General features: G+C 43.1%; 2 protein-coding genes across 3 annotated transcripts; one reads left to right on the forward strand and one right to left on the reverse strand.

Annotated features, from left to right (window-relative positions):
• Positions 1-221: 221 nt before the first annotated feature.
• plb1 (phospholipase B1) lies at positions 222-18,824 on the reverse strand. 2 transcript variants are annotated; one of them, XM_031580768.2, is made up of 42 exons: positions 18,589-18,824; positions 16,725-16,783; positions 16,306-16,369; positions 15,555-15,612; positions 15,067-15,101; positions 12,790-12,856; positions 12,570-12,621; positions 12,317-12,394; positions 12,127-12,192; positions 11,379-11,434; positions 11,165-11,240; positions 10,795-10,977; positions 9,836-9,904; positions 9,312-9,389; positions 9,077-9,137; positions 8,894-8,952; positions 8,697-8,770; positions 8,558-8,601; positions 7,803-7,911; positions 7,511-7,562; positions 7,278-7,358; positions 7,086-7,151; positions 6,663-6,763; positions 6,079-6,160; positions 5,816-5,920; positions 5,603-5,698; positions 5,337-5,408; positions 5,141-5,218; positions 4,514-4,574; positions 4,011-4,069; positions 3,765-3,832; positions 3,366-3,409; positions 2,889-2,988; positions 2,445-2,496; positions 2,185-2,265; positions 2,005-2,070; positions 1,614-1,708; positions 1,431-1,512; positions 1,181-1,285; positions 972-1,067; positions 718-792; positions 222-562 (listed from the first exon to the last, which is right to left on the reverse strand). In XM_031580768.2, exons 1-42 carry the CDS (start codon positions 18,653-18,655, stop codon positions 302-304), a joined length of 3,333 nt encoding a protein of 1,110 aa, XP_031436628.1. In that variant the 5' UTR covers positions 18,656-18,824; the 3' UTR covers positions 222-301. The 2 variants fall into 2 exon arrangements, with proteins under 2 accessions (XP_031436628.1, XP_031436627.1); XM_031580767.1 differs by lacking the exon at positions 18,589-18,824 and adding an exon at positions 17,702-17,798.
• A 2,963-nt stretch (positions 18,825-21,787) lies between these two features.
• On the forward strand, positions 21,788-27,880 carry ypel5 (yippee-like 5). The gene is made up of 3 exons (XM_031579873.2): positions 21,788-22,028; positions 23,794-23,944; positions 26,169-27,880. The coding sequence occupies exons 2-3, from the start codon at positions 23,804-23,806 to the stop codon at positions 26,391-26,393; spliced, it is 366 nt and encodes a 121-aa protein (XP_031435733.1). The 5' UTR covers positions 21,788-22,028; positions 23,794-23,803; the 3' UTR covers positions 26,394-27,880.
• The last annotated feature ends 100 nt before the right edge of the window (positions 27,881-27,980 follow it).

The following is a 27,980-nucleotide window of genomic DNA, read 5'->3' on the forward strand; positions in this document are numbered from 1 at the left end:
ATTGAGCTATAATATTAATACAGGTAGCAAAAGCAAATTTTCAGAATTGTAAGGACATCCAAATGTACAAGAGAAACACAAATCCTTTGAGCAAATTAAGATTAAGCAGAGTGTGAAAGATTAGGTGTGTGTGTACGTGTTTGTGTGTGTGTGTCTGTATGTGTGTGTGTGTGTGTGTGTGTGTGTGTGTGTATGTGTGTGTGTGTGTGTGAGCACATGCTGACATATGTGTGTGTCAGGTGATTCTAGTGATGATGATGATGATATTGACGATGACAATGATGACGATGATTATTCTGCATCAGAACGTCGTGGCCTTCATTTCAACAGACATTGGCATCTTCTTCCTACTCTTGCGCTCACGCCAGGAGAGGATCGTCCAGGTTACCGCCCAGCCAATCACCAGGCCCGTTACAGCCAGTACTGCAGTGGCCCACACAGGCAATGTGTCTGAGCACTTCACGGGCGTGGGGGTGGCATGAACATGGGGGGTAGTGAGGACAGGAGGGGTCGTGGGTACAACAGGGGCACTGTTCACACGGGTGAAGATGAAGGGATGATCCTGGTAGGGAAAGACAGAGAACGGTCGTTACGCTTTACACACACACAAAAAATTAAAAAAATATACATATAGACATAATATACATATGATTCGTATGTAACTCTCCTACAGAAAAAAGGAAACACACAAACACAAACATTTTTATGTTAACAGACCTTTGTGGGACACTGGATCTTGCTGCGGTCATGTGTGAAGTTGTTGTAGTTTTGCTTGCTGCCTACTGGTTCCAGCTATGAGATAGATTAGTTAGAGGAGAGAAATAGCAAGTATGTTGATGCATGGCAATATGAGTGTGTTGTGTTGGAGTGTTGGAGTTTCAAAGTGTGTACAGTGTGCAGAGGGCGTTTGAGTGTGTTGTGCGAGTGTTGGAGTTTCAAGTGTGTACAGTGTGCAGAGGGTGTTTCCTCACCATGTTGTTCCACAGTGCTAAGGCCATGTCTGCGTGTCCTCGCTCACTGAAGTGGAAACAGTCCACGGAGAAATAATCCACATCTGGTAGGCCAAGCTGTTAGAGAAAAAAAAACACTGGTTTAGACTACGTTGTTGTTGTGTTGTGGTGTATGTGTACTGTATGTGTGGACGGGTATATATGTGGCACTGTAAGGATGCTTCATTTACCTTGTTTATAGGCAGCATAGAGTTCTGGAAGAAGGGCTGGATGACCACGGCGAAGTCTTCCCTTCCATCATAGCGTCCCCCATTGACCAGAGCCGCTGTCTCTACCTACACATACAAACACCAAACAGGTAAAACCACACTCATATATATTCACATACAACCATACATACAAAAACAGATGAGCATGCATACCTGCAACCAAGTATTTATAAACATACTGACACTCTCTTGTGTTAAAGAGTGCGCTCACCTGGAAATCTCTGTTGATCCTCTTCATTTCATAAAGCTCAAGAGAATTCTCTCCAGACTTCAAGAAACACGGGCACAGATTTCTGGAACACACACACACATATCCGCACAATGTACACACAGTTGCATACATGCACCTCAAATCATTAAACCAAGTTAAGGGCACAATGCTGTGAAGACATACGGCTGTAGAAATTGGCAGCCCACCGTCTCCCGCTTGACTTTACGTAAGTCTTCAATTTCCAAAACCTCTGCTACATTTACCAGTACTCTAGGCACCTACAGTGAACACAAAAACAGACACACATATACACACACACACATACACACACACACACATGGACACACACACACACACACACACACACACACACACACACACACGTGCACACAGGCACACACACACACACACACACACACACACACACACACACACACACACACACACACACACACACACACATACACACACACATACACACACACACACACACAAATGAGTCATGTCAGAAAACATACATAGTTTCAACAGGATATGGGGTAGAAAATCCAGAGACACATAAGTGCAGCCTTACCTCATTGTAGAGCATGTCAAAACTCTCCCTCAAGTAACGTGTGTAGTTCTGCGTGGACAGTGCATCCTGAAACAGAGGATAGAAAGAGAGATAGAGAGAGCGAGAGAGAGATTAATGTCACTGAATAAAATAAACAGACTGTTCCCTTTAAAACCCACAGCTGTCATCTGCTGAACTAACCCTGTCGCGACAGTACTGACACAGGTCATTTCCTCCGATGAGCAGTGTCACAAGCTTCCAGTCGTTCGCCCAGTCTACTTTCTGAAGGTAAAGAAGTCAGAGTGTTGTGAGGAAGGGACTGTGTGTGACTATTGGGAAAGATATCACTTGTCCTTACATGGCGTAGTTCATTATGCTGCCATTGATGTATACAGCATGGTTTTCAAGTGGAAAAATTCAGACAGCCACAGGGTGAACCCTAATGCCATAAGTCCACTCACACTGTCACTCTTCCATGCCAGAATCAGATCTCTCACTTGTCCTGGGATCCCCCTGGAAAAGACAGAAGAAACTGAAACGTGTGAGTGTGCATGTGAGTGTACGTGTGCACGTGTGCGTGTATGTGTGCTTGTGTGTGCGCGTTTGTGTTTGTGCGTGCGTGTGTGTACATGTGAGTGTACGTGTGTGTGCGCGTGTGTGTGTGTGTGCGTGTGCGTGTATGTGTGCGTGTGGTTGTGTGTATATGTGTGCATGCGTGTGTGTATATGTGTGTGTGTGTGTGTGTGTGCGTGTGTGTATATGTGTGCGTGTATGTGTGTGTGTGTGTGCGTGTGCATGTGTGTGTGTGTGCGCGTGTGTGTGCGTGTGCGCGTGTGTGTGTGTGTGTATATCTGTGTGTGTGTGTGTACATGTAAGTGTATGTGAGAGTGTGTTTTGCAACCTACCCTGCTTTAGCTCCGCTAACTGCCATGTTAAAGCCATTAGGCCTTTTGCTCCGTCCCTTTGAGAAACCATAGACATTTGGGTTGAACTGTCTAAGAATATCTGGAATTCACAGAGAGAGAGCGAGAGAGAGAGAGAGAGAGAGAAAGAAAGAAAGAGAGGGAGAGAGAGAGAAAGAAAGAGAGAGAGAGAGAGAAAGAAAGAGAGAGAGAGAAAGAAAGAAAGAGAGAAAGAGGGAGGGAGAGAGAGAAAGAAAGAAAGAAAGAGAGAGAGAGAGAGAGAGATTTTCATCAGGATGTTTTGGTAGGTAGTCAACTGCCCTGTGATAAGCAACTGACAATAAAGAGCTCTGTTGACAAAAGTTCATTTTGGTGGACGGTGGATGAAAAACAGGATGAATAAGAAGGATCAATAAGAGGACGAGAGAAACACAACAGATGAAGAAGAGATGAAAGAAGGGATGAGGAGAACACACTCACTTGGTAAAGTGGTGACTGTGTCCAGGCTCTGGTCTCCTCCGATGCTGCAAAGACAAGCAACCTCATTTTCTGCATCATCGAAAGGAACGCACCTCATGGACTAGATGGCTGTTGCAGCTCAGATGCACAATGCGCATGGCACAGCTCGCTATTGTGCATTCTTTAAACTAGTGTTACAATGCTTAGAACAAATGTACACATGTGCACAATCCGTGTGCAACCATGGTTACGTCATGTGTGTTACCAAAACTAAAAAAAAAGTCAAACCAAGGCAGCTGGCCACTGGTTTATTATGAAGGACAAGATTTGCCTTGATGTCGTTTCAGGAGTGAGTCCCTACATAAGTGGAATAACAGAGGTGCACTAATGAGGGAGTGATTTAGAGTTCAGCCAGCTCACCACCATGACACTCCTCTCTCCTCGTTCGTCAGCTGCAGTAGGTTTCTAGCTTTTGCTCCAAAGCCTGCCTACGATAGGGGAGAGATGTGGTAGGATATATGAGAATATGGTCATGGACACACAAACACACACGCGCACGCGCGCACACGCACACGCACACGCACAAGCACACACACACACAAGCACACACACACACAAGCTTGATTACATACACGGTCTGGCTTTGACAAACCACCATGTACTCACAGTGATTGAGTCTCCCAATGAGGCCACCACCCTGATGTCTCCAGGCCGTAGTCTGTGAACTGAGAGGACAGAAGTGTTAGGGCCAATCAAACTATTACTGGCTACGTCCACCGTTTAAAGCCACATTAGGTAACAATTTGACCTTAAAATAACAGCTTTAAAATTCTATGTGGTTTTGTATTCATACTTGCATCAGTCCCTCCCATCTACCTCTCACACTGAGTCCTAACCAGCGATTAGGCTTGTGTGCGTCCCTCTCTACCTTTAAGAAGCTTTTGAAGACCCAACTCTTCAGAGAGCACCTCCCTTCCTAACTTGCACTCCTACTAGTACTTAACTTGCACTTACAGTAGTAACATTCCTGCACTTTTTGCTATGTCTTATGTAAAATAGTATTTATTGTTACACTAGGTTTCTATTGCTCGTAGCTTGATTGTTCTCTCCCTTGTACGTCGCTTTAGATAAGCGTCTGCTAAATGACTAAATCTAAACGTTGTGTTCACCTGATGTAGGGATGGTGGGGGAGGGAGTGGTGTCTTCACAGGAGAAGTCACTGCCCCAGTTCTACAGAAAGCGAAAAGACAGGAACATTGTTAGAGGTGTGTGTCACAAAACAATACATCCCCATCTTTACAAACCTAACAAGCTCTGTATCTGTCGTGTCTAAGGGTTTTATGCTCACTTACTTGAAACGTAAAAGACTGTCTTTATGTAAGGTACAGTATAATACATGGAGGTCAACACTGGCAAATTGACTGGAGTTGAGATTTGAATCTGGCGTTGAATCAGCGATGGTCCAAATGCGAAAAGAGTCATAAACACAACAGAGCCAGGAGATGCACTGTAAACTGCCACATACTGAGCGTCAAACACAAATGTTGAATGATGGAGCCAACTGGGGGCGCCAAATGCTCTGTCTAAATCAAAACAGGCAAGTGGCTCTACCTAGAGGTAAGTCACCTGTTCTTCAGCCTGTGATCTACCACAGTAACACTTCCCAGGTAATCACCACAGGAAATAAGCTGTCACGTGATTAATGACAAAAAAAAAGGCAAAAGAAAAAAAAACTGTTCTTACAGTTTAATGAATTAATGGCAGTCTTAAAGGAGGCCGAGGAGAGGCAGGCTTACTGTGACTGGGGGTGGAGTAGGCACAGGTCCTGAGTATGTGTGGTTGCTGTTTCTGTACGTCCGCAAGTAGGGGGAGCTCTGACGTTGGGAGAAAAAGATTAGGGTGAGGAATGTTAAGCACCCTGGCAGTGGGACTGGAGAGTTGAATAAGGCCCCTGTAAACATCCAGCTCTTTCGGAGCCGTTCGGAAGCCTACCTCAGATGGGCACTGCAGAGACAGACCTGCTGAGAAATCATACGTGGATGTCTTATTCCCCACAGGCTCCAGCTGGCAGAGAGAGAGAGAGAGAGAGAGAGAGAGAGAGAGAGAGAGAGAGAGATTAGAATGACATAATGTGATTTCTTCAGACATGTTCATGATGTTCATGTTTTTTTTTTACATGTAAACACTGAAATGTTTAAGGGGGGCTAACATGAACTGATTCTGTGGTGATGTGAGATGCTAGATGAGAAGACCCTCACCATGTTGTTCCAGAGAGCGCGGGCCATCAGCGAGTGAGCCTTCTGGCTGAGATGAAAACAGTCTGGGGAGAAAAAGGAACGATCCGGCCGCCCATCCTGACAGAGAGAACAACAGACAGAGGGGAAAGAGAATAAGAGGGAAATCTGTCTGGCAGCTGGACTTACAGCAGAAGCGCAGAAGAGGTGGAAAGATGTGCATGCAATGCTCCTTACCTCCAGCAGGGGGAGCACAACCTCTCTAAAGAAGGGCTGTAACACCACTGTGAAATTGTCATGTGTGTCATAATAACCCGAGTCCACCAGCTCCCTCGTACCCCGCTAAGAGCGACACACACACACACACACACACACACAAAACAACAAAAAAAACATGTTTTAGCCATATTGGTCTTGCAGATTAAGAAGCAAGTCAGTGTTGTTATGTCATCTGTATCAGCTTGTATGTGCAGTAGAGAACTACCTGTGCTTGTCATTACCTGATAGGCTCTGTTGGTATCCACAAGTTTCTCCAGCTCCCGGGTGCCCTCTTTGGGCTTCACCACACACCCGCAGAGGATACTGCAGGCCAACATCAGAGCCGTTAGTACTGGGCCAACTCAACACTCCACACCAGTGATACTACTGAACGAGCTCAACACATCACTCCACACCAGTGATACTACTGAACGAGCTCAACACATCACTCCACACCAGTGATACTACTGAACGAGCTCAACACATCACTCCACACCAGTGATACTACTGAACGAGCTCAACACATCACTCCACACCAGTGATACTACTGAACGAGCTCAACACATCACATCAGAGACATTACAGCTTAATTAACGAATGAATGTGAGAACAGCTCTGCTGCAGAAAGAGGAGAAGATAAGAGAAGAGAAGATAAGAGAAGAGAAGAGAAGCGAAGAGAAGAGAGGAGAAGAGAAGAGAAGAGAAGAAAAGAGAAAAGAAGAGAAGAGAAGAGAAGGGAACTGAGAACTGAGAAGAGTTAGGAAGAAACAAAGACAACATAAAAATGAACAAAACACCTGCATGTCAGGAAAGGACAAGTACTCACTTGAGCACCCAGGTGGGGCATTTTACACTTGAGTCAAGGTGCAGTTCTCTCAAAGGCACCATATACATCACCTCGACAAGATTCACCAGGGCACGGGGCACCTAAATGGTGCAGAGAGCAAAGAGATGGACACATGTAAGCATGTACGCATGTAAACAAACACACACACATATAAACACAGTTCAGAAACTGTATGAAGACATATTCATAAAAGGGATGCCAAGCTGTGTTGTACTTATCTTATTTAATTTATTTATTTTTATTTAATTTATTATAATTTAAAAAAAATATTGTATTCCTTTTACCTTGCTGCTATTACACCTGAATTTCACTACATGGATTAACAAAAGTTTATCTTATCTTATCTTATCATATCTTTTTTCTGCCAGTGGGATAACTGATTCTTTTCAGTGACGTCCTCACCTCTTTGTGAAGGATGTCCAGAGTCTCCTGGATCCGACCCACGATGTTTGCAGCAGAGAAATACACCTAGAAGTGGGACACGAAAGTGTTTCAGTTGGGTGTGAGTATGGGAGCGTTTGACATAGCTTATGAGTGAGCAATCGTCCTGCTTCAGAGTGAGATGGGAGATGTATTATGGGATGTTCAACTCACACTGTCGGAGCAGTGGTCACACAGATCATTGCCTCCGATGAACAGGGTAATCACTTTCCAGTCATTCTGGTAATCTATTCGCTAACACAGACACACAGAATGTTTTGGATCAAGGAGATTGTATGAAAAAGGTTACTGAAATAAACACTATTTAGGAGCAGGTTTGTGTGTGTGTGTGTGTGTGTGCGTGTGTGCGTGTGAGCACATGTTTGTGAGTGTTTGTTGTGTCTTACTGAGTCATTCTTCATCTTTTGAATGAGTACTCGTGCCTGCTCTGGCATATCACTGAAGGGAAATTAATGAATGAAATCTTCAGATACATTCATACAATGCCACTCAAGCACAAATACATGGACTGACTGAGAGAGAGAGAGAGAGAGAGAGTGAGAGAGAGAGAGGAGAGGAAAGAGAAAGAGAAAGAGAGAGAGAGAGAGAAGAGAGAGAGAAGAGAGAGAGAGAGAAGAGAAGAGAGAGAAGAGAGAGAGAGAGAGAGAGAGAGAGAGAGAGAGAGAGAGAGAGACTCACTGGGCATTGGCTCCAGGAACAGCCTGGTTGAGAAAAGCCTTAGGGGAGTCCTCACTCCCCTTCCCCACAGAGAAGCCCACCAGTGACGGATTAAACTCACGCAAGATATCTGTGTACAGACACACACACACACACACACACACACACACACACACACACACACACACACACACACACACACACACACACACACACACACACACACACACACACACACACACACACACACACACACACACACACACGCACGCACACACACACACACACGCACACAGTGGGGATGAATAGATAGAACCTTAGCAGTAAGGCTAGTAGCATGAAGTCATATTGGACTGTCAGTTACAATGTATACAGAAGCAACACATACTGTAGTAGCCTGTGCTTTATCACATAGTCATCTGTGTATAATATGGAGATGCATATGGAGGGGGCAAACTGTAATGCAATCTGATTTGGGGTACCCCTACTGACTTCAACTAAGCTGTAATATGTAAAGTCATCAAGACAGAAATGTCCATTGAGAGTGGACTGGACTATGATGATCACAAGACAATCGCATTTTATTGCTATGATGAGTGCTGTCATTTGAGATTAGGATGTACTAATCTCTCTCTCTCTATCTCTCTTGTTCTCTATCCCTTTCATTCTATCTCTCTCTCTCTCTCTCTCTCTCTCTCTCTCGCTGTGTGTGTGTGTGTGTGTGTGTGTGTTTGAATGTCAAGCACTAGTATACGGTGTAGAAAGTGCTGACATACTGGGGATGGTGGTGACGCTTGTAAGGTTGGAATCGCCTCCAATGCTGAGGAAGGTGAAAAAGATGGAGAATTAAAAACAATGAAATGGGAGCCAACTGGAGGTGGGTTGTTCATGAGAGGGATCCATGAGTATACCCACCTCCATGACAGGCCTCTGTACTCAGTGATGACATCTAAGAGGTTGTTGGGTTTAGATCCCGCACCATTGGCTGCCTGTGGGGCAGAGGAGAGGAAGTGACATCACAATGTCTCAGAAGTCACAATTTTCAGAGAGGCAATTTGCTTTACTCTCTCTCACACACACACACACACACACACACACAGGTGTATACTTACTGTCAGAGAGTCACCCAAGGCTGCGACCACTTTAATATCAGCTGGACGCAGTGCATGAACTTTGAAGAGACGGAGAGTGATGTGTGTGTGAGTGAGTATGAGTGAGCACATGAATAATGTAAGTATTAGATGAAATAACCTGTGCCTGACTCCACTGGGCTCTCCTGGCTGCAGGCTACTTACCTGAGCTAGGGGGTGAAGCAGAAGGGGTACGGTTCACACAAGGGAGCTCACTGCCATTAACCTTTAAAACACGCACACACACAAACACACAGACATCCACACACATACACACGTAAACATACCCACGTACACACACAAACACAAAAAACAGTCAAAGTCATGTTATGAGATGTTTCATTACATTTTAATGTGAGGAAATAGTCTGATGGAGGTACAAATAAACTAAGAAACTCACAGGATCCAGTTGAGGTGTAGACCCTGTGTCTGTTTCCTTTGAGTGGGAGTTCTGTTGCGTGCGCAGGTACGGCGTCTCCTGATGTGTGCGTAGCAGAGAAGAAACAATGTTATATGTAACGATATGTTAATGTGTTTCTAAGGTCACACATTTTAAAGTAGTTTCAATCAAATATTTGTGGTGCAAGGCCAAGTGTACCCCTGACAAACCCACACTGAATCTAATCCAGCATCTAAATCTACAGTGGGGAAAATAAGTATTTGAAATTTGAAATACTTATTTTCCCCGACAAATGCAAATCAATTCATAACTGTTATAAAATGCAGTTTTCTGGATGTTTTTGTTAATATTCTGTCTCTCACTGTTAAAATAGACCTATCATTACAATTATAGATCACACATTTCTTTGCAAGTGGCCAAACTTGCAAAATCGGCAGGGGGTCAAATACTTATTTTCCCCGCTGTAAAGCTAAATCTGGATAAGATACTGAGGTCAAAGGTCATCTCGTCAAAGGTTTATTCACCTCCCTAGGACAGGCAATCCTTGTGATGCCATCGACATCCACTGCAGGCTGATCCTTCATTGGCTGCAGCTGTAGGAAGCACAAAGATGATTAGTTATCACAGAGGCCTGGCACTTTTCCACATTCCAGGAAGACACTGTACTAGCACGTTAACACCCGTTTCAGGCGAATTTTTTTCGCAATGTGCGCCTACATGTGCCGCAGATTTAGTACACGAAACAATACAAAAATTGTTGCGGACTGGCCAAGTCGCTGTTTGCGCAGCACTGTCTAACGTACGTAAATCTGCCCCTCAGTGTTTGTCCTTCCCCACGAAACTTTAACGCCACCCTCATCAGTAAGGCTATCATCATCTGTGTTATCTACTTCCCGCAGAATTATCTCTGAAGCATCGTCACCATTGTTCAAGTGTATCAGTCACATGTCATCCACTTAAGATGATGGCAGAGAAGCAGCCAAAATAAACAACTTTCTGATGACAAAGCACGCCTACTCAATCTAAGGTCATTTACAGCTCACACAATAAAGACATTTCCCCAAGAAGTTCATTGACACTAAATTGTGCTGTTTCGATATCAGTGCAGAGAAACAGTACTACTCAATACATAACGTTTTTTTTTTTTAATCAAAGGCCAAACAATAAGGTATGCAATATATAGTGGTGGTTCAAATATTCAATCACAAAATGCACCATGATGCTAAAATTAGTTTGGTGCTAACCAATGAGCAGGCCTATTGGATAATCAAAATTTCTTTACGTTTGTGTCCACCACATATTTCTTCAGTTTGTCACATTTAACATGTTGGATTAGACATTGTGAATTGTGTTAAAACAAGTTAAAATATGCATTTGCGCCACTGAAGACTTGAATATTGGGTTTGTAACCTAGCAAATTTGAGCACCCTGTTACAAACCCAACTCTAAAGATGAATGTTAAGTTCGACAACAAAGGACTCACCATCTCAGCCCAGAGTTGCAGGATGGGCTGATCAGTAGTGTGGTCAGTAGAGTGGTCAGTAGAGTGGTCTGCAATGTGGTCAGTGGTGTGATAAGTGCTGAGGGGACTGGAGAGCAGCACAGCACTGAAGTCATCTCTCTCACCAAACCACCGACGATTAGCTAAAAGGTCTGACAAAGACTCCTGACCACGTCACAGACATGTCACACACACACACACACACACACACACAGTACAGTACATGCTTTAAACTTTCACTTTTAGAAGATAATACATGTATTGGATTAAGCACAGACATTAAGCACCAGTAGAGAAATACTTGTAAATATTAGTCACGAACATACACACAGATGTTTGATCAATCCTTTACCTGCAGAGCCGCAGTTAGTATGGCTTTATCCATGGTGCTTCTGCCTGATCTCCTCTTGCCTCCAGACACACAGGAGCTGAGAAGGAGGGACACACACCGTGAGTCAAACTCCCAGACTTTAGAAACACACACAACGACCTACATAGAGACTGATGAGATGATCAGACATGAGATCTGTTTGGCCAGTGAGAAGCGCAGAGGACGGCTAACTTACTGGATGACCTCACTGTGTTCGCTCCACACCACAACACGGACCAGGGTACGGGGCAGCTGCAGGCACAAACACAAACACTGGGATGTATCGGAGCACAAGCACAGGGATGTATCGGAGCACAAACACAGACACTGGGATGTATCGGAGCACAAACACTGGGTTGTATCGGAGCACAAACACAGACACTGGGATGTATCGGAGCACAAGCACAGACACTAGGTTGTATCGGAGCACAAACACAGACACTGGGATGTATCGGAGCACAACAGGGTTGTATCGGAGCACAAACACAGACACTGGGATGTATCGGAGCACAAACACTAGGTTGTATCGGAGCACAAACACAGACACTGGGATGTATCGGAGCACAAGCACAGACACTGGGATGTATCGGAGCACAAACACTGGGTTGTATCGGAGCACAAACACAGACACTGGGATGTATCGGAGCACAAACACTGGGTTGTATCGGAGCACAAACACAGACACTGGGATGTATCGGAGCACAAACACAGTCACTGGGATGTATCGGAGCACAACACAGGATACATGCAAATGCAGATACCTTGTCCAAGGTTTGACAAGGATTGATGTTTTTTTTTACATTTTCACTGAAGAAGTCTCCATCTTTCATGTGCTTCTATGTTCAAACTGTTACCTGTTGTATCTGTTGTAAGCTGTTGCCTACTGTATGTCTGTTATGTGTGTGTGAGCTCTCCCTCTCTGACTGTGTGTGTGCTCCCCTTACCTGACTCTCCAAGGTGGTCAGCACGTCCTCCACTTCCTTTGTGGCTGAGGACACAGCTGCAGCCTCCTGTTGTATTGAGATGGGGAGAGAGGGAAGAGAGGGAGGGAGAGAGAGTTGGTTAGGGTGGGAGGGGGAGGAAGACAACATAACGTTTGAAGGATTAGAGAAAAACTGCGATTGGCTATTTGACCTGGCCTGGACAGACATGGAGTTCATCCACACTGACGAACACGAGCAGTAGCCTCCAGGACCGATCTCCCTCCACAGCCTGCATCACGGACAGACAAACAGACAGACTTAGGGACAGGTGTGCACACGCATGCTTGGACAGGCCCCAACAGAGGAGAGCATTTACATATGAAACACTGTTCTTGTGAAGAACCGGACACACGAAGGCCGTAAGATTGATGGGGACTGTGAGGCAGAGTGGTAGAATACATTACCTCACGACTGCCAAGGGACAAGACCAAATCCTCCGCTTGCTGGAGCAGATTCCTGCACACACACAGACAGACACACACACACACACACACACACACACATATACAGTGTATAAAAAAGGTGGGGACCAAGTGAGAAGTATAGCCTTCTCCAAAGTGCTATGGAGGTAAACCATATGGACAGTATGTTTGGATGGATGGATGGTGTTTGCATAGTTGTTACCTATTTTTTGATGCAGGCCCGTTTGGAAGCAGGGTGGCCAGATGAGGATTGAATATGGACAAAATCTCTGCAAGAGGTTGAGTGTATGAGTCAGAGAAACAAAGAGAGGAGGAGGGCGAACAGGTCAAGGAAATCACTGAAATGTTGTTTTTCTCCTCAAAGCAATAAACGTATAAACTCTCACTCTAGTTCACACGCACGCACGCACGAACGCGCACACACACGCACACACACACGCACGCACACACATACACACACACACACACACGCGCGCACACACATGCACACACACACACACACACACACTTGGCAACAGATATCCTCATATCTTTTCTAGACTGGATAGTGTAATCTCTAGATGTTGCTTTGTGTTTCTCATTGTGGTCCTAACATGGCTGGATTGAGCAAATCTAGCTTGCTGATAGCTGTTATCAGGGAGGCCATGGGCAGATAGCATTAAACAGATAGCATAAACAGTAGTGGGGTTATGTTCATCAAATGTGAACGGGCTAGGTGCTTGATCAGTTGTGTAAGTGCTTGAATAAGTGCTCCCCAACTCCCACTCCCCAACCCTCCATCCATCAGAACAGCACCACTGTTACAGCCTCAACCTGTCTATGACCACCAGATGTCACGGCCTAACATTTACATTTACATTTACATTTAGTCATTTACATTTACATTTAGTCATTTAGCACAGTGGTCCCCAACCACCGGGCCGCGGCCCGGTACCGGTCCGTGAGGCATTTCCTACCGGGCCGCAAAGAAAGAATAAATAATTTATATAATTTCCGTTGTATTAATTATTAGAGTCTGAAAGGTGTTTTATTTTGAAAAAACAACCGGATTTTCCCCGATGTAACATTCGCCTGTGCCTCTTGACAAGTCAAGACCCTTTTCTCGGTCACGAGATATGTTACTCAAAAAACAAGCACGCAAACTAGCGAAAATGAGTAAGAAAACAAACGTTCTTAGAGGCATGCAACTGAAGAGACGTGTGCACAATCCACAGACTCCACAGCAACGCGAAATCAACTTCAGACTGATCAAAATCATGTCAAAGCAGAAAGCAAGCACCTGTGGATTAAACGCAGACCTAACTTCACCAGTGCAGAGGTGGAGGTAGGCTACTGTTGCAGAATGTGTCCATAATGCTTATTTATTGATTCACTTATATTTGCAGTGTTCGTGTAGTGCTTTTTTAGAACATTACGATGTCTCTTAGAAGCATACATTTAAATGTGAAACGTAATTGTTAATGATTAAAATATTCTCATATTTTTTATTTTTATAATTATTTAAATCGGAGGATGTCTGTAGAATTGACGTGAGCGCAATCCCCAACGGTTTCTCACAAATTAAGCCCTTAAAAACAATCTGGCTGATTCACCACTGTCCAAGTTAAAAACAAAGCCCAGATGAGAAAACTTTCATGAATGCCAGAATTGTCCCTGCAGTTACTTTTATACACGGAAGCATAGGTGCAACTCGCGTTCAAATGATAACTCTCCGTTTTATTGGTGGATCAGAAATTAAACTGTGTATTTGATTTGTTTGTGTCAGTCCAGCCCTTTGCATTTCGCCACTGAGGGAGCTTTCACTAAACAGTCATAGGTCCTCGACGTTTTTTTTTTTCTCCGTCTGTGACATTGCGCCCCCCCGGGAGAGTGTCCGCGCCCCCCACTTTGAGAACCACTGCTTTATAGGATAAAGTACAAGTCAGTACAATGGTGAGTTGTATTTTTCATGCACTTAACATTCGTGTTTATGCCGGTCTTGTTATTTTATTTTTGCTGTATTTATCTGCCGGTCCGTGAAAATAATGCCTACATTAAACCGGTCCGTGGTGCAAAAAAGGTTGGGGACCCCTGATTTAGCAGACGCTTTTGTCCAAAGCGACGTACAAGGGAGAGAATAGTCAAGCTACGAGCAATAGAACCTGGTGTAACAATAAATACTACTTTACATAAGAAATATAACAAAATGAAATAAAAAGAAAAAGAAGTGCAGAAATGTAACTTCTGTAATTGCAAGTTAAGCACTAGTCGAACTGCCAGTTAGGACGGGACAGCATTAGAGAAGAACAGAGGTGGGCCCTTTCATTGACATTATCACTATCTAAGCCTCGTTATCAGGCTCTGAAACCGCAGTTGTGTTCATGGTCGTACGATCAGTTAATGACTGACATACATGACAAAGCTGTGATGGGGATCACACAGGGGTTATGGAGTGTAAAAGTCAAACAGCCTAAACAATCTCACAACAATCTAAGCTTACCAGCCATCCTGTTGAAAACACCGGTTGCTTGCGGACTGCAAGGCAGAGCAGATCAGGAGATGAGAAGTAGAGGAGAGGAGAGGAGGGGAGAGGAGGAAGAGAGATGAGAGATGGAAGGATGGGATGGACAGATGGATGTCCCAGTCTATACATCTTTTCTCATTTTCTCATCAATTTCTCATTTCAGTGGCGACAGTTTAGGTACAAACTATTCAGGCTTCCTTTCAAATGAGTGTGTGTGTGTGTGTGTGTGTGTGTGTGTGTGTGTGTGTGTGTGTGTGTGTGTGTGTGTGTGTGTGTGTTTGTGTGAATGTGTGTGTGTGTGTGTGTGTGTGTGTGTGTTTGTGTGTATGTGTTTGTGTGAATGTGTGTGTGTGTGTGTGTGTGTGTGTGTGTGTGTGTGTGTGTGTGTGTGTTTGTGTGAATGTGTGTGTGTGTGTGTGTGTGTGTGTGTGTGTGTGTGTGTGTGTGTGTGTGTGTGTGTGTACCTGTGAGACAACCCCAGTGCAGATACCAGTGCCACATCTGAAGGTCTTATGGTGTGAACTGAGACAGAAGGGGAAGTCAAGACAGGCACTGTAAATATATATATACTCTGGTATGATGCAGTATGAGGCACTGTAAATATATATATACTCTGGTATGATGCAGTATATGAGGCACTGTAAATATATATATACTCTGGTATGATGCAGTATATGAGGCACTGTAAATATATATATACTCTGGTATGATGCAGTATGAGGCACTGTAAATATATATATACTCGGGTATGATTCAGTATGAGGCACTGTAAATATATATATACTCTGGTATGATGCAGTATATGAGGCACTGTACATATATATATACTCTGGTAGGATGCAGTATATGAGGCACTGTAAATATATATATATACTCGGGTATGATGCAGTATATGAGGCACTGTAAATATATATATACTCGGGTATGATGCAGTATATGAGGCACTGTAAATATATATATACTCTGGTAGGATGCAGTATATATGGATTTTGACAATACTGTATGAATATTAGCATATCAGTTCAGAAAGACTGAAATGGTAAGGGTTGTGTGCATTGTGGGCCTTTTCCTAAGCTATTACAAGCCGTGTGTGTATGTGTGTGTGTGTGTGTGTGTGTGTGTGTGTGTGTGTGTGTGTGTGTGTGTGTGTGTGTGTGTGTGTCTGTGAGAGAGAGAGAGAGAGAGAGAGAGAGAGAGGGAGAGAGAGAGATTCACCTGAGGAGGGAGGAGATGGTGAAGGGCCAAGTGAGGCACACAGGAAGGGATGTGAATCAGCAGCCTGCAGAGCACACACATACACACACACACACACACACACACACACACACACACACACACACACAGACAGACACACACACACACACACACACACACACACACACACACACACACACACACACACATACACTCAAACATTACATTACAATGGCATTATTACTGGGACACAAGCCACAGGAAGTTTGAGAGCACAATATGATTATCCTGTCTCTCTTTCTCTGTCTTTTACGCACTGTCTCTATCACACATGCACACACACACACACACACACACACATACGTGTGTTCACACATACACACACAAATGCCTGCAAAGACAACTACATACACATTAACACACAAATACACCGATCAGACCTTTTCAGGCTTCAGGGATAGCCTGTTGGGCTCAGACCTCTGCAATGGCACATGAGCATCTGCAACAAAGACAAAAATGAAGTGAACTCTATGGACACGATCTCTGCGTTATCTCTATGATTTTTTTTCTCCCTCACACACACAGTTTAAGTTTCTCTATCGCAGATATGATAAATGGGCACCATCTGTACTCAGTGAGACATTAATTTCAGTCAGTTCTACAATGTTTTACTATACAATGAACCTTTTTTAACCCTTGGTAACCCCTTTGTGCTTTCGAACATACATCTTTACATTACTTCCTGTTGTTTTACTGTACATAGGCTGTATGGCATTTTCATCACAACAACTTTATCAACACAATAGTTGTCAAAAGGAACACAAGGAGCTACATACGTGATTAATCAACAATTCACAAGTTGTAAAACTGTCATTCCTTACACTTTGGACTGTATTTTACTCGGGGTCTTTTGATATTTTACAGCCCAAACAGTCAGATTACTGACTGGATTTTTTGTGCTTTAACAAGTTCTCACAACAATTCAGAGGCATACAGATGAGACAGACACCTAAAGACTTCAAGTGACACAATAAAAGTCCTGTTATCTCATGATTCATTACTGAAGTTGAAAGGTGAATCCATCTGATTAAATACGCCGACGTTCAAAACAGTATAGAAATCATCAATACCAATATGTACCGGACAGATAGTAAAACAGATGGCATGACACCCTAAATCACACATGCGCATGTGTTCACACCACATTTCAATATCCATCCTTTTCCCTGTTTTTGAGGTGAGTTCATTTCATGGCAAATGACTCATAGACAAATAAACAAATAAAACACAATGATTTATTCATAATTAAGCATTGAGATGGCTCACATCTTACTTATTATTGTTACGTGACCTATGTACTCACTTACAATGCATTCTTGCAGTCATGGTGACACAGACATACACATTTTAGGCATACCTGTTGCTGTTGAGAGAAGCTGAAGCAGTGATATAGCAGCCACTAATGTACAACCTTGGGTTGCCATGACATCTAGACAGAATGGTTTATAGTGCCGAGCTGGTAAAAGTGTGGCGGTGTGTACCATCTATTGAGATGTACAGTGTGACACACACCCCAAATACTCCTTTCATCCCCACTGCTGGCCTCTATCAGTGTGTGTGACCTCTATTATCTTTTTCTCCCTCACACACACAGTTTAAGTTTCTCTATCACAGAGAGGGTGAATAGGCACAAACTGTACTCAGTGAGACATTAACTTCAGTCAGTTCTTCAATGTTTCACTATACAATAAGCCTTTGGTAACCCTTGGTAACCCCTTCGTGCTTTCCAACATACATCTTTACTTTGGCATTTTCATCACAACAACTTTATCAACACAATAGTTGTCAAAAGGAACACAAGGATCTACATACGTGACTAATCAACAAACATTCAAGAATTCACAAGTTGTAAAACTGTCCTTCCTTACACTTTGGACTGTATTTTACTCGGGGTCTTTTGCTATTTTACAGCACAAACAGTCAGATTACTGACTGGATCTTTTGTGCTTTAACAAGTTCTCACAACAATTCAGAGGCAAGTGATTCAGATGAGACAGATACTTAAAGACTTCAAGTGACATAATAAAAGTCCTGTTATCTCATGATTCATTACTGTAGTTCAGTGTTTCCCAAACGTAATTACAGTCCCGTACCCCTTCAGACATTCAATCTCCAGCCACGTACCCCCCCACACAGTCTGTGCTTGTATTTTGTTTTCATGCTTGATATTGTTTACGTGACCTATCATTTACAATGCATTCTTGCACATTCATGGTGACAAAGACATACACTTTTTAAGCATACCTGTTGCTGTTGAGAGAAGCTGAAGCAGTGATATAGCAGCCACTAATACACATCCTTGGGTTGCCATGACGTCTAGAGAGAATGGTTTATAGTGCCGAGCTGGTCAGAGTGTGACTGTTGGTACCGTCTCTTGAGATGTACAGCGTGACACACACCCCAAATACTCCTTTCGTCCCCACTGCTGGCCTTTATCAGTGTGTGTGGCCTTCAGCTGTCTCACTCTATGTCATGTCCACTGAGATGGGTGTGTGTGTGTGTGTGTGTGTGTGTGTGTGTGTGTGTATTTCCATCTGAAAGGTGCTTGTTGAGTAACTTTATTGTCCCAATTTATGCAACTGTAAGGCCAGGAAAGCATAAAAGACTACGTTATACACCCTGACTGGACCCAAGAGAACACCACAACTTTCCACAACACCACATGCATGAATAAACGTCTTGAGTACACAATTAATAACAATCAATACCTCTGATGACTGGAAGACACCTCGAAGCTTGTCAGACTAAATATGATGTTAATATTAGTGCTGTCAGTTTAACGCGTTATTAACGGCGTTAACGCAAACCCATTTTAACGCCGTTAATTTTTTTATCGTGAGATTAACGCGACTTTTTTTTTTTTTTTTTAGATTAACATTATTTTTGGCCTGTGTAGTAGGCTAACGTTACGGTTTGAGTGAATGGTGAGCGCGATACGGCGAAATGGATGATAAAAAGCTTCTGAATGGAAAGTTTACTTTTAAAAGTTGCAAAAGAAGCGAGCTTCACTGTTGTCTGAAAATGTCAACAGGCAGCTGGCTGAAAGCAAAGAAGTAGTAGGCTTACCTTTTATTGGTAACCTAAATGTTACAGTTCATTGTTTCTGAAATAAGAGACCTGACTGCTATGTTCCCAGCAAACTTGGAAAAAAGAAAATATTAAGCCATGGTTTAACTGCACTATAGGCTGAGTTTACCTGAAATGTGCACTTTATAATTTTATTTTGTACCGCCCTATTTGGCAATGTTGGTTTTCAATAAAATAAAACATTTGCATAAAGCAAGCCAATCCACTTTTCCATGTTTATAAGGGCATTCAAATAAAAATAAAATTATGGTAAAAATACATAAACGAAGGGACATTTAGAATAGATAAAAAATTGCGATTAATCGCGATTAATTTTGAGTTAACTATGACATAAATCGCTTGACAGCACTAGTTAATATACATAATATATGTTAATAATATACATTTTAAATATGATGTTGATATGCATAATATATGTTATATGTTAATATACATGTTAAATATGATGTTGATATGTATAATATATGTTATATGTTGATATACATGTTAAATATGATGTTAATAGATATAAATAAGCCTTGTCCCTAATATGACAATACACATGTGTGATATATCCATTATGATCGTGGTCACAGGGATCCAGGTAGTGGAAGAAGAGACCAACATCTGAGTGTGTCTGTATGTGTCTGTCTGTATGAATGTACGTTTATGTGTTTGAGCAAGGTGGGGACCAGCATAAAGATCTAGCCTCTGATTAGATTAGATTAATTTCGATTAGATAATCAGTCTTGACAGAGCTACACTAAGATTTATGTGGTTTTACAACATTTTACAGTAATACAAAGAGAGAGAGAGAGAGAGAGAGACATAAAAAACGAGGGGAGAGAATGAGGAAATGTTACCTGTGGACTGTATCTGTACCGATGAGCCACACACAGATCAGAGATAGGGAGTTCAAGGGAGTTTCATTCATTTTAACGTTACACAAACGGCTCATTGAATCACACAGACACCTGCATGCACACAAATGATGATGGTCTACGAGAGAAAGCGAGCTACCCCTACTCATACACGCTTTTGTGTGCGGTCAGAGCAGCTCTTGCATAGTCCCACGGACACCCCCACTCACACACGCTGTTGTGTGCGGTCAGAGCAGCTCTTACATAGTCCCACTGACACACACTCCTCTAATAAGAAGGAGGATGTGGTTCCAAATTGTATGATGTTGAAGTGATGTATGTTCCTCACACATACACACGCACACACACACACACACACACACACACACACACACACACGTATACAAAATACAGGAATGCATGTCATCAATGGGAGTACGAAAACTCTTTTCATTTTGATTATAATTTTTTTTCTAGGGTTTCCACAAATAATTACATAATAATCCTCTAATTGCATAATTATTGGGAATGTAGAAGCATTTGTAGGGTTTTTTCCACTACAGACTCTATTAACCACCTGCCCCATTGGACTGAACTGAACTATTTGTTTATTTTATTTTTGAGAGCATGAAGCTTTGTGTATAGCTGTGTGTGTGTGTGGGTGTGTGTGTGTGTGTGTGTGTGTGTGTGTGTGTGTGTGTGTGTGTGTGTGTGTGTGTGTGTGTGTGTGTGTGTGTGTGTGTGTGTGTGTGTGTGTGTGTGTGTGTGTGTGTGTGTGTGTGTGTGTGTGTGTGTGTGTGTGTGTGCAGGCTAACACTTCTGTTAGAGTAGGAGCCTGGAAAAACAGCATGAGAAAAGCTACTTACAGAATAGCCTCCACGGCTAAACTCTTCAGGGACGGGCTTCCATGTAGAGTCTGCATTAAGTACAACCTCATTGCCACCCTGTGGCCGCTTTATTCATCAGAAGTAGAACAAAAACTGCAGCAGCTAAGCCTACAATTACCAAACAATAATAAAAAAACTATATAAAAAACAAACACACAGGGGTATAGGGAAATTGCGGAGCCCCCTAAGGGTCATGGTTGGTTTTTGAATGCAGAAGTGTTGTGAGAAAAGGCAAAGGTAGCTCAAAAACCAAATCCCATCTTGACCCTTAAGGTTCTTCGTAGGAAATGACTTGGTGTGAGGGGCAATGTAAAATGTATAGAGAAACCTCTGTCAAGCTTTGTGGTCAGGCAAGTTGTTCCTAAACTTTATATTAAAATAAGATAGAAACGAACTTAGCAGTGGTTCTAATATGGCTATTTACAGATACATTTTGTACATTTTGGAGAAAAATCTGTATGATAGAGAGCTCCAGTGAAGAGGAAAGCATGAGGCGGCGATAAGTAGATAGTATTAATATTTTATCAGTAAATTAGGTGGATAGACCCATAGACATTATGGATAGACCTATTGCTATGTATCGGTGATTGGCTGAGTGCAACAACCAATCAGGTAACGTCTAGCCTCCATGCTCCATGCTTCGCACCGGATGTTGATAGAAACTGCAGGAACAGCTGAGAGTGAAAAACAAAGCTAGCTATTCGTCGTGGTATCATCCAGAATAATAATACTTAAACTACTAGGACATCGTTAAACATACTAGAACTACAATTGAACACATTTTGCGTTTTTATAGGATTGTCACTTCCGTGTCAGCCGCTGTCACAAAATAATCCGAGTCTCAACAGCAAACAGCAGCAAAAGAGAGGAGGTGAGAAGCTTAACGTCATGTTCGTCATGTTCTCTTTTGGTCTTTGCCTACTTTTATACGACGACGTTTTAGCGAAATGCTAGTTACATGATGATTAAAGGATATGGTCAGATCCCCTATCAGATGGTCTTCACAGAAAACACAATGGTCAACCGTACTAGCGACCGAGTATATATTGCTAGCTAGCAGATAGCTAGGTTCATTGTTTTTTTGTGACACTACAGGGAGGAACTAGATTTGTTCTAGCGAGCTGCCAAAATACGTCGCTCTTTCTTCGACGTTAAATTCACTTCGAGCCTTATATGATATTGGTTGCTCGCTAAGTCTGATTGATACGATTTACTCTGAAGCGCTGTCCCCGTTGGTACGTCATTGTTTCTTTGTAGTCAGCAAGATCATTCAAATCTGGCTTCATTTTTCTGATTGCGTCAGACAACGGTGCAACAACAGCTAAATGAGATATTCCCAAAATATCAGTAAATGCGATAGGATCTTTTTCCTTTACAGAGGAAAAAAGACTTAAATCAGACGTCTACCTGTGTGTGGTGAAGTCATTAGTATCAATACATGTCATCACCAACAAGGCCACCAAGCTTTTGAGGATGAATTTGACATGGGAACATAACAACATGGAATATAGAGGGAAACAAACAATAACCCGACACCTATTCTGGTTTATGACCGTATTAGGCCATTGATGGTGACTTTGTGAGATGCTACAATAGTGGTTGTAAATACTAACTAATATAACTAATTAAAAAGTAACATTAAGCTAGGGCATTATTATATGGTATTTTTATTTAATCAGATTTATACAGTGCAAGAGTTTGAATTGTCAGCATTTGAGTAGTGGTATTTGAAGAATGCCAACAGTAGAGGGGAAAGGCAGAGTAGTCATAATATTGAACTGTAAGCACACTTCCCATTTTCACACTCGTGGAGAGGGAGATAGACAGCCTACAATGGGGAAGCTTGAGACAGAGAGGCGGTCTGTGTGTGTGTGTGGTTGCTGATCTGGAGGTTGGTTAGAGTGTGTGATTTTAACAGCAAGCCCCTGTCCCTGCAGTCCCAGTCTCTCTCTCTCTCTCTCTCATTGTGTGTATGTGCGTGTCTGTTGATCTCAGAGCCTGTGCTATAAATAACCCTGTTGCCAGGGACACCACTCGACTGGTGCATCCCAGGACCTTAAACACATTTTTAGGCCCAGGACAAATGTTCAGGTGCAGCACCTCAGCTGAAAGGACAGGACAGATGTTAATTAGCCCTGAGAGATGGACGGTGGGATGTTCATTATCAATGTGGAAAAAGAATAGGCAGGTGTGTCTGCCATTGAAGGTTTTCAGTTTGAAATACAGGTCCTACATTTTGCTTTGTTGTGTGAGGTCCCCATTTCCCAAGTTTTCTCACCCACTCTTAATTGTCTGTCTCCCTTTCATCACCTTTGAGGTAAATGCTGCACTCTAGAAATATAGTGGTTACTCTGGTTGTTTCCTTACAGACGATGTCTGTTTCAGACTGTCATACATATTTTATGGTGAATGCGAGGCAGGCAATCCAAATGAACTTTATCTAGGGAATTTAATCTCATGATTGGTCTAAGACATTATGTGACGAGACCTGCCAAAGTCGTCCATAGAGTTCAGACTATACAGTGGGGGTCATTGTGTCTTAGTGCTTTTATGCAGTGAGGTGGATGTACCTGTGCTTTAGATGGCACACGAAATATCTACCAACTGTGTGTGTGTGTGTGTGTGTGTCTCGGCAGTCCAAGCGTGATGGGGCGGATCTTTCTGGACCACATTGGAGGCACGCGTCTCTTCTCCTGTGCCAACTGTGACACCATCCTCACCAACCGCTCCGAGCTCATCTCGACCCGCTTCACCGGGGCCACCGGCAGGGCCTTCCTCTTCAACAAGGTACCTACACCCACACACGAGTTACCACACTAACTCAGACACAGACCCACGGACTCACACAGGCACACTTACACACTGAAGGAGTTGCACAATCAGAATGAATATCTTATGTGACTAGACCTGCCAAAGTCGTCCATATCTTATGATATTCATATAAGATTCTCAGAATTAGAATGATGGTTAAGTGGAAGACTCCCTGGGTGTATCGGAGTCCGGCCATGTGTGACTCTGTTCCTGATCTATGTGTGACTCTGTGTTCTAAGAGATAAGGAGGAATTCAATGGTGTCCGTAAGGTCAAAATGTTCCTGTTCCGCCTGAATGCATTGTCTGTGTCATTTAGACATCTGTTCTAAATCACCAGGACAGCAAAAGGGTCATCTGATGATGCTTCTGAATCAGTGTGGTCCACGTAAGTTGGGCCCAGTGATTCATACCCCCTCCTGTCGAGTAGGATACTTAAACGCAAACTTCCTCTGGTCTAATCAGAGAAGCTGGTGAATCTTTATGGGGAGCCACGCTCTCTCCCTTGGTGTGCACCATTGTAAAGAATAAAACCTTTTTCTACCTTTGCCTGTCTCCATTAGTCTGTAGTATAACCATCAACACTCACACACATGAATCCTCACACATACAGTGGGGAAAATAAGAATTTGAACCCCTGTCGATTTTGCAAGTTTGACCACTTGCTAAGAAATGTGTGATCTATAATTGTAATAGTAGGTGCATTTTAACAGTGAGAAACAGAATATCAACAAAAAAATCCAGAAAACTGCATTTTATAACATTTATGACTTAATTTGCATTTGATGCAGAAAATAAGTATTTGAACCCCTAGCAAAACATGACTTAGTACTTGGTGGAATAACCCTTGTTGGCAAGCACAGACGTCAGACTTTTCTTGTAGTTGGTCACCAGGTTTACACACATCTCAGGAGGGATTTTGGTCCACTCCTCTTTGCAGATCCTCTCCAAATCCTTAAGGTTGCGTTTTCAATGGGAGGGAATGAGGGAATGAGGTTCAAGCCCAATATTCCACGTTACATGGCCCCATCCATAGTCCCCTCGATGCAGTGGAGTCGTCCTGTACCCTTGGCAGAGAAACAGCCCCAAAGCATAATGTTTCCACCTCCATGCTTGACGGTGGGGATAGTGTCATATTCAGCATTCTTCCCCCTCCAAACGCGGCAAGTCAAGTTGATGCCAAAGAGCTTGATTTTGGTCTCATCTGACCACATCCTGTCTCCCAATCCTCCTTAGAATCATTTAAGTGTTCATTGGCAAACTTCAGACGGCCCTGTACATGTGCTTCCTTGAGCAGGGGGACCTTGCGAGTGCTGCAGCCATTACGGCGTAGTGTGTTGCCAATGGTTTTCTTGGTGACTGTGGTCCCAGCTGCCTTGAGATCATTCACAAGCTCCCCCTGTGTAGTTCTGGGGTTATTCTGCACCTTTCGGATGATCACCGATACCGCACGAGGGGATATCTTGCATGGAGCCCCAGACCTAGAGCGATTGACAGTTGTTTGGTGTTGCTTCCATTAACGAATAATCGCACCAATAGTTGTCTGCTTCTCACCAAGCTGCTTGCCGATGGTTTTGTAACCCATTCCAGCCTTGTGCAGGTCTACAATCTTATCTCTGACGTCCTTGGTCAACTCTTTGGTCTTGCCCATGGTGGTGAGGTTGAAGGTGTGAAGTATGATTCTTTGGACAGGTTTCTTTTATACACGTCACCAGTTGAGATCAGGTGTACCTTGTTAGACCTAATGAGGACTAATCTGTGTGCTTCTTGGGCACATAACTGGTCATTGGGAGCCAGAATTCTTGCTGTTTGCTTGGGGGTTCAAATACTTATTTTCTGCATCAAATACAAATAAAGTCATAAATGTTATAAAATGCAGTTTTCTGGATTTGTTTGTTGATATTCTATTTCTCACTGTTAAAATACACCTACCATTACAATTATAGATCACACATTTCTTTGCAAGTGGCCAAACTTGCGAAATCGGCAGGGGTTCAAATACTTATTTTCCCCACTGTACATGATAGCTGAACTATTCAAACTAACACCTATACATACATACACTGACATGCTGTGTTTTCAATCGACATGTGTACATGTTACCGGTACCTACTTAATATTTAGCCTTAATCCATTTCTACTGGGATTGTGTGTGTGTCTCTGTGTGTGTGTGTGTCTCTGTGTGTGTGTGTGTGCGTGTAGGTGGTGAACCTGCAGTACAGTGAGGTGCAGGACCGCGTGATGCTGACGGGGAGGCACATGGTCCGTGATGTGAGCTGCAAGAATTGCAACAGCAAGCTGGGCTGGATCTACGAGTTCGCCACGGAGGACAGCCAGCGCTACAAGGAGGGGCGCGTCATCCTGGAGAGGGCGCTGGTGCGGGAGAGCGAAGGCTTCGAGGAGCACGTTCCCTCTGACGCTTCCTGAGACATTCACACACACACACACACCACGCGTGCGTACGTACGTAAGTGCACAGCTATGCCGTGACAACGCCAAGGCCAGCCTCCGAGACACGCAGAGCTAAAAAACATATTGAATATTGAAAAACAATATATTTGATAACACTCTATTTTCCTCTTCCCTCCCAACACAATTATCTAATATTCCACACACACCCTGTAACTTAACCACACAACACACACACACACACACTCACACACCTTCAAAATGTTTGTCATTCACAAACAAAAGGCCACAGTTCCCATGTTAACAAAGAAAAAGCAGCCAAGCATCTTTTTCTATCTCTGTGTGTGTGTATGTGCTGTTGGCGTGGGCAGATGTTGTACTGTAGACCCTGTACAGCTGTACTGGATGTCCCTGCCTTGTGTCTCCCACCCCCATGCAGCCTACGCAGCCCAAAACAGAGAGAGAGAGAGAGCCCAGAGTCAACTCTGAATGTTCTCATATCATGCAGCACTCGTGAATGTAGCTGAAATGGCTCTACTACCATGTGGCATGACAAAGACCATGAAACACAGCGAATCCAATCAACCTCCCTATTGTACTCACACACGCACATACAGACACACACACACACCCACACACACACTAACTCTGAAACTCGCAGAACATTTGCGAACAGTATTTGCGCTCAACACCAGAAAGAAAGGTTAGCGAACTCCTTGCTCTGGTGTATTTGTAGATAGATCTCTTAGACACAGAAGTGTGTGTGTGTGTGTCTGTTCTACTTCCATCTTTATTGCTGGATCTCTTAGACACAGAAGTGTGTGTGCGTCTGTTCTACTTCTTTTTTGCTGGCCTGAGAAGATCCTACAAAGAGCTTTTTACGAAGTCTTTGCAAAGACTCTTAGCTTTGCATGCCCAGCTCTGCTCCACCCTGTAACTTCACCTGTGTGGACACCTGTGTGGAAACCTGTGTGTGTGTGTGTGTGTGGGGGGATGGGGTGGGGGGATAGCGTGTGTGTTTGTGTCTGAGCGAGAGAGGCTGAATACTGATCAGAATGGGAATTGTGTATGCAAAGAACTTGGCGTGTGGCGGCCCCATGATTCTTCCTGATGTCATTTCTACGGAGGGCCTCAGGAAGGCCGTCATTTCTTTTCCCTTATTACCTCCTTCCTCCATTCCTTCTTTCCCCATCTTTTTCTTCCCTTCTTTCTCCCTCCTTTCTCTCCTCTTTTCATTTCTGTGATTTTATATTATATTGTTAAAGTTATGATAGTTATTGTACAAGTATCATTATGACTATTATGGTTTTATGAGCAATACGCGGTCGGTACATGGCCATTTTCTGTTCAGTATGGTTTTGAGTAATAGTGCTATTGACCATAAATGGTCATTTGTGATGTTAAATTAAAAAAAAAGAGAAAATATGCTTTATTCCTCCTTGTTCTGCAAGTTTCTTCAGCAGTGTTAATTTTGAATAAAGATTTTGGTCTTACTACAATCATAATTTGGAAGTCTTGTATTCTTTCATTGATTTTAAGTTTGATTTTGATTGATTTGACTTTGTGTCTATGCATGTTTTCGATTTTTGACAATATACATTGGAC

The sequence above is a fragment of the Clupea harengus genome, chromosome 14 (assembly GCF_900700415.2).
Source record: "Clupea harengus chromosome 14, Ch_v2.0.2, whole genome shotgun sequence".
In the NCBI taxonomy this organism is placed as follows: Eukaryota; Metazoa; Chordata; class Actinopteri; order Clupeiformes; family Clupeidae; genus Clupea; species Clupea harengus.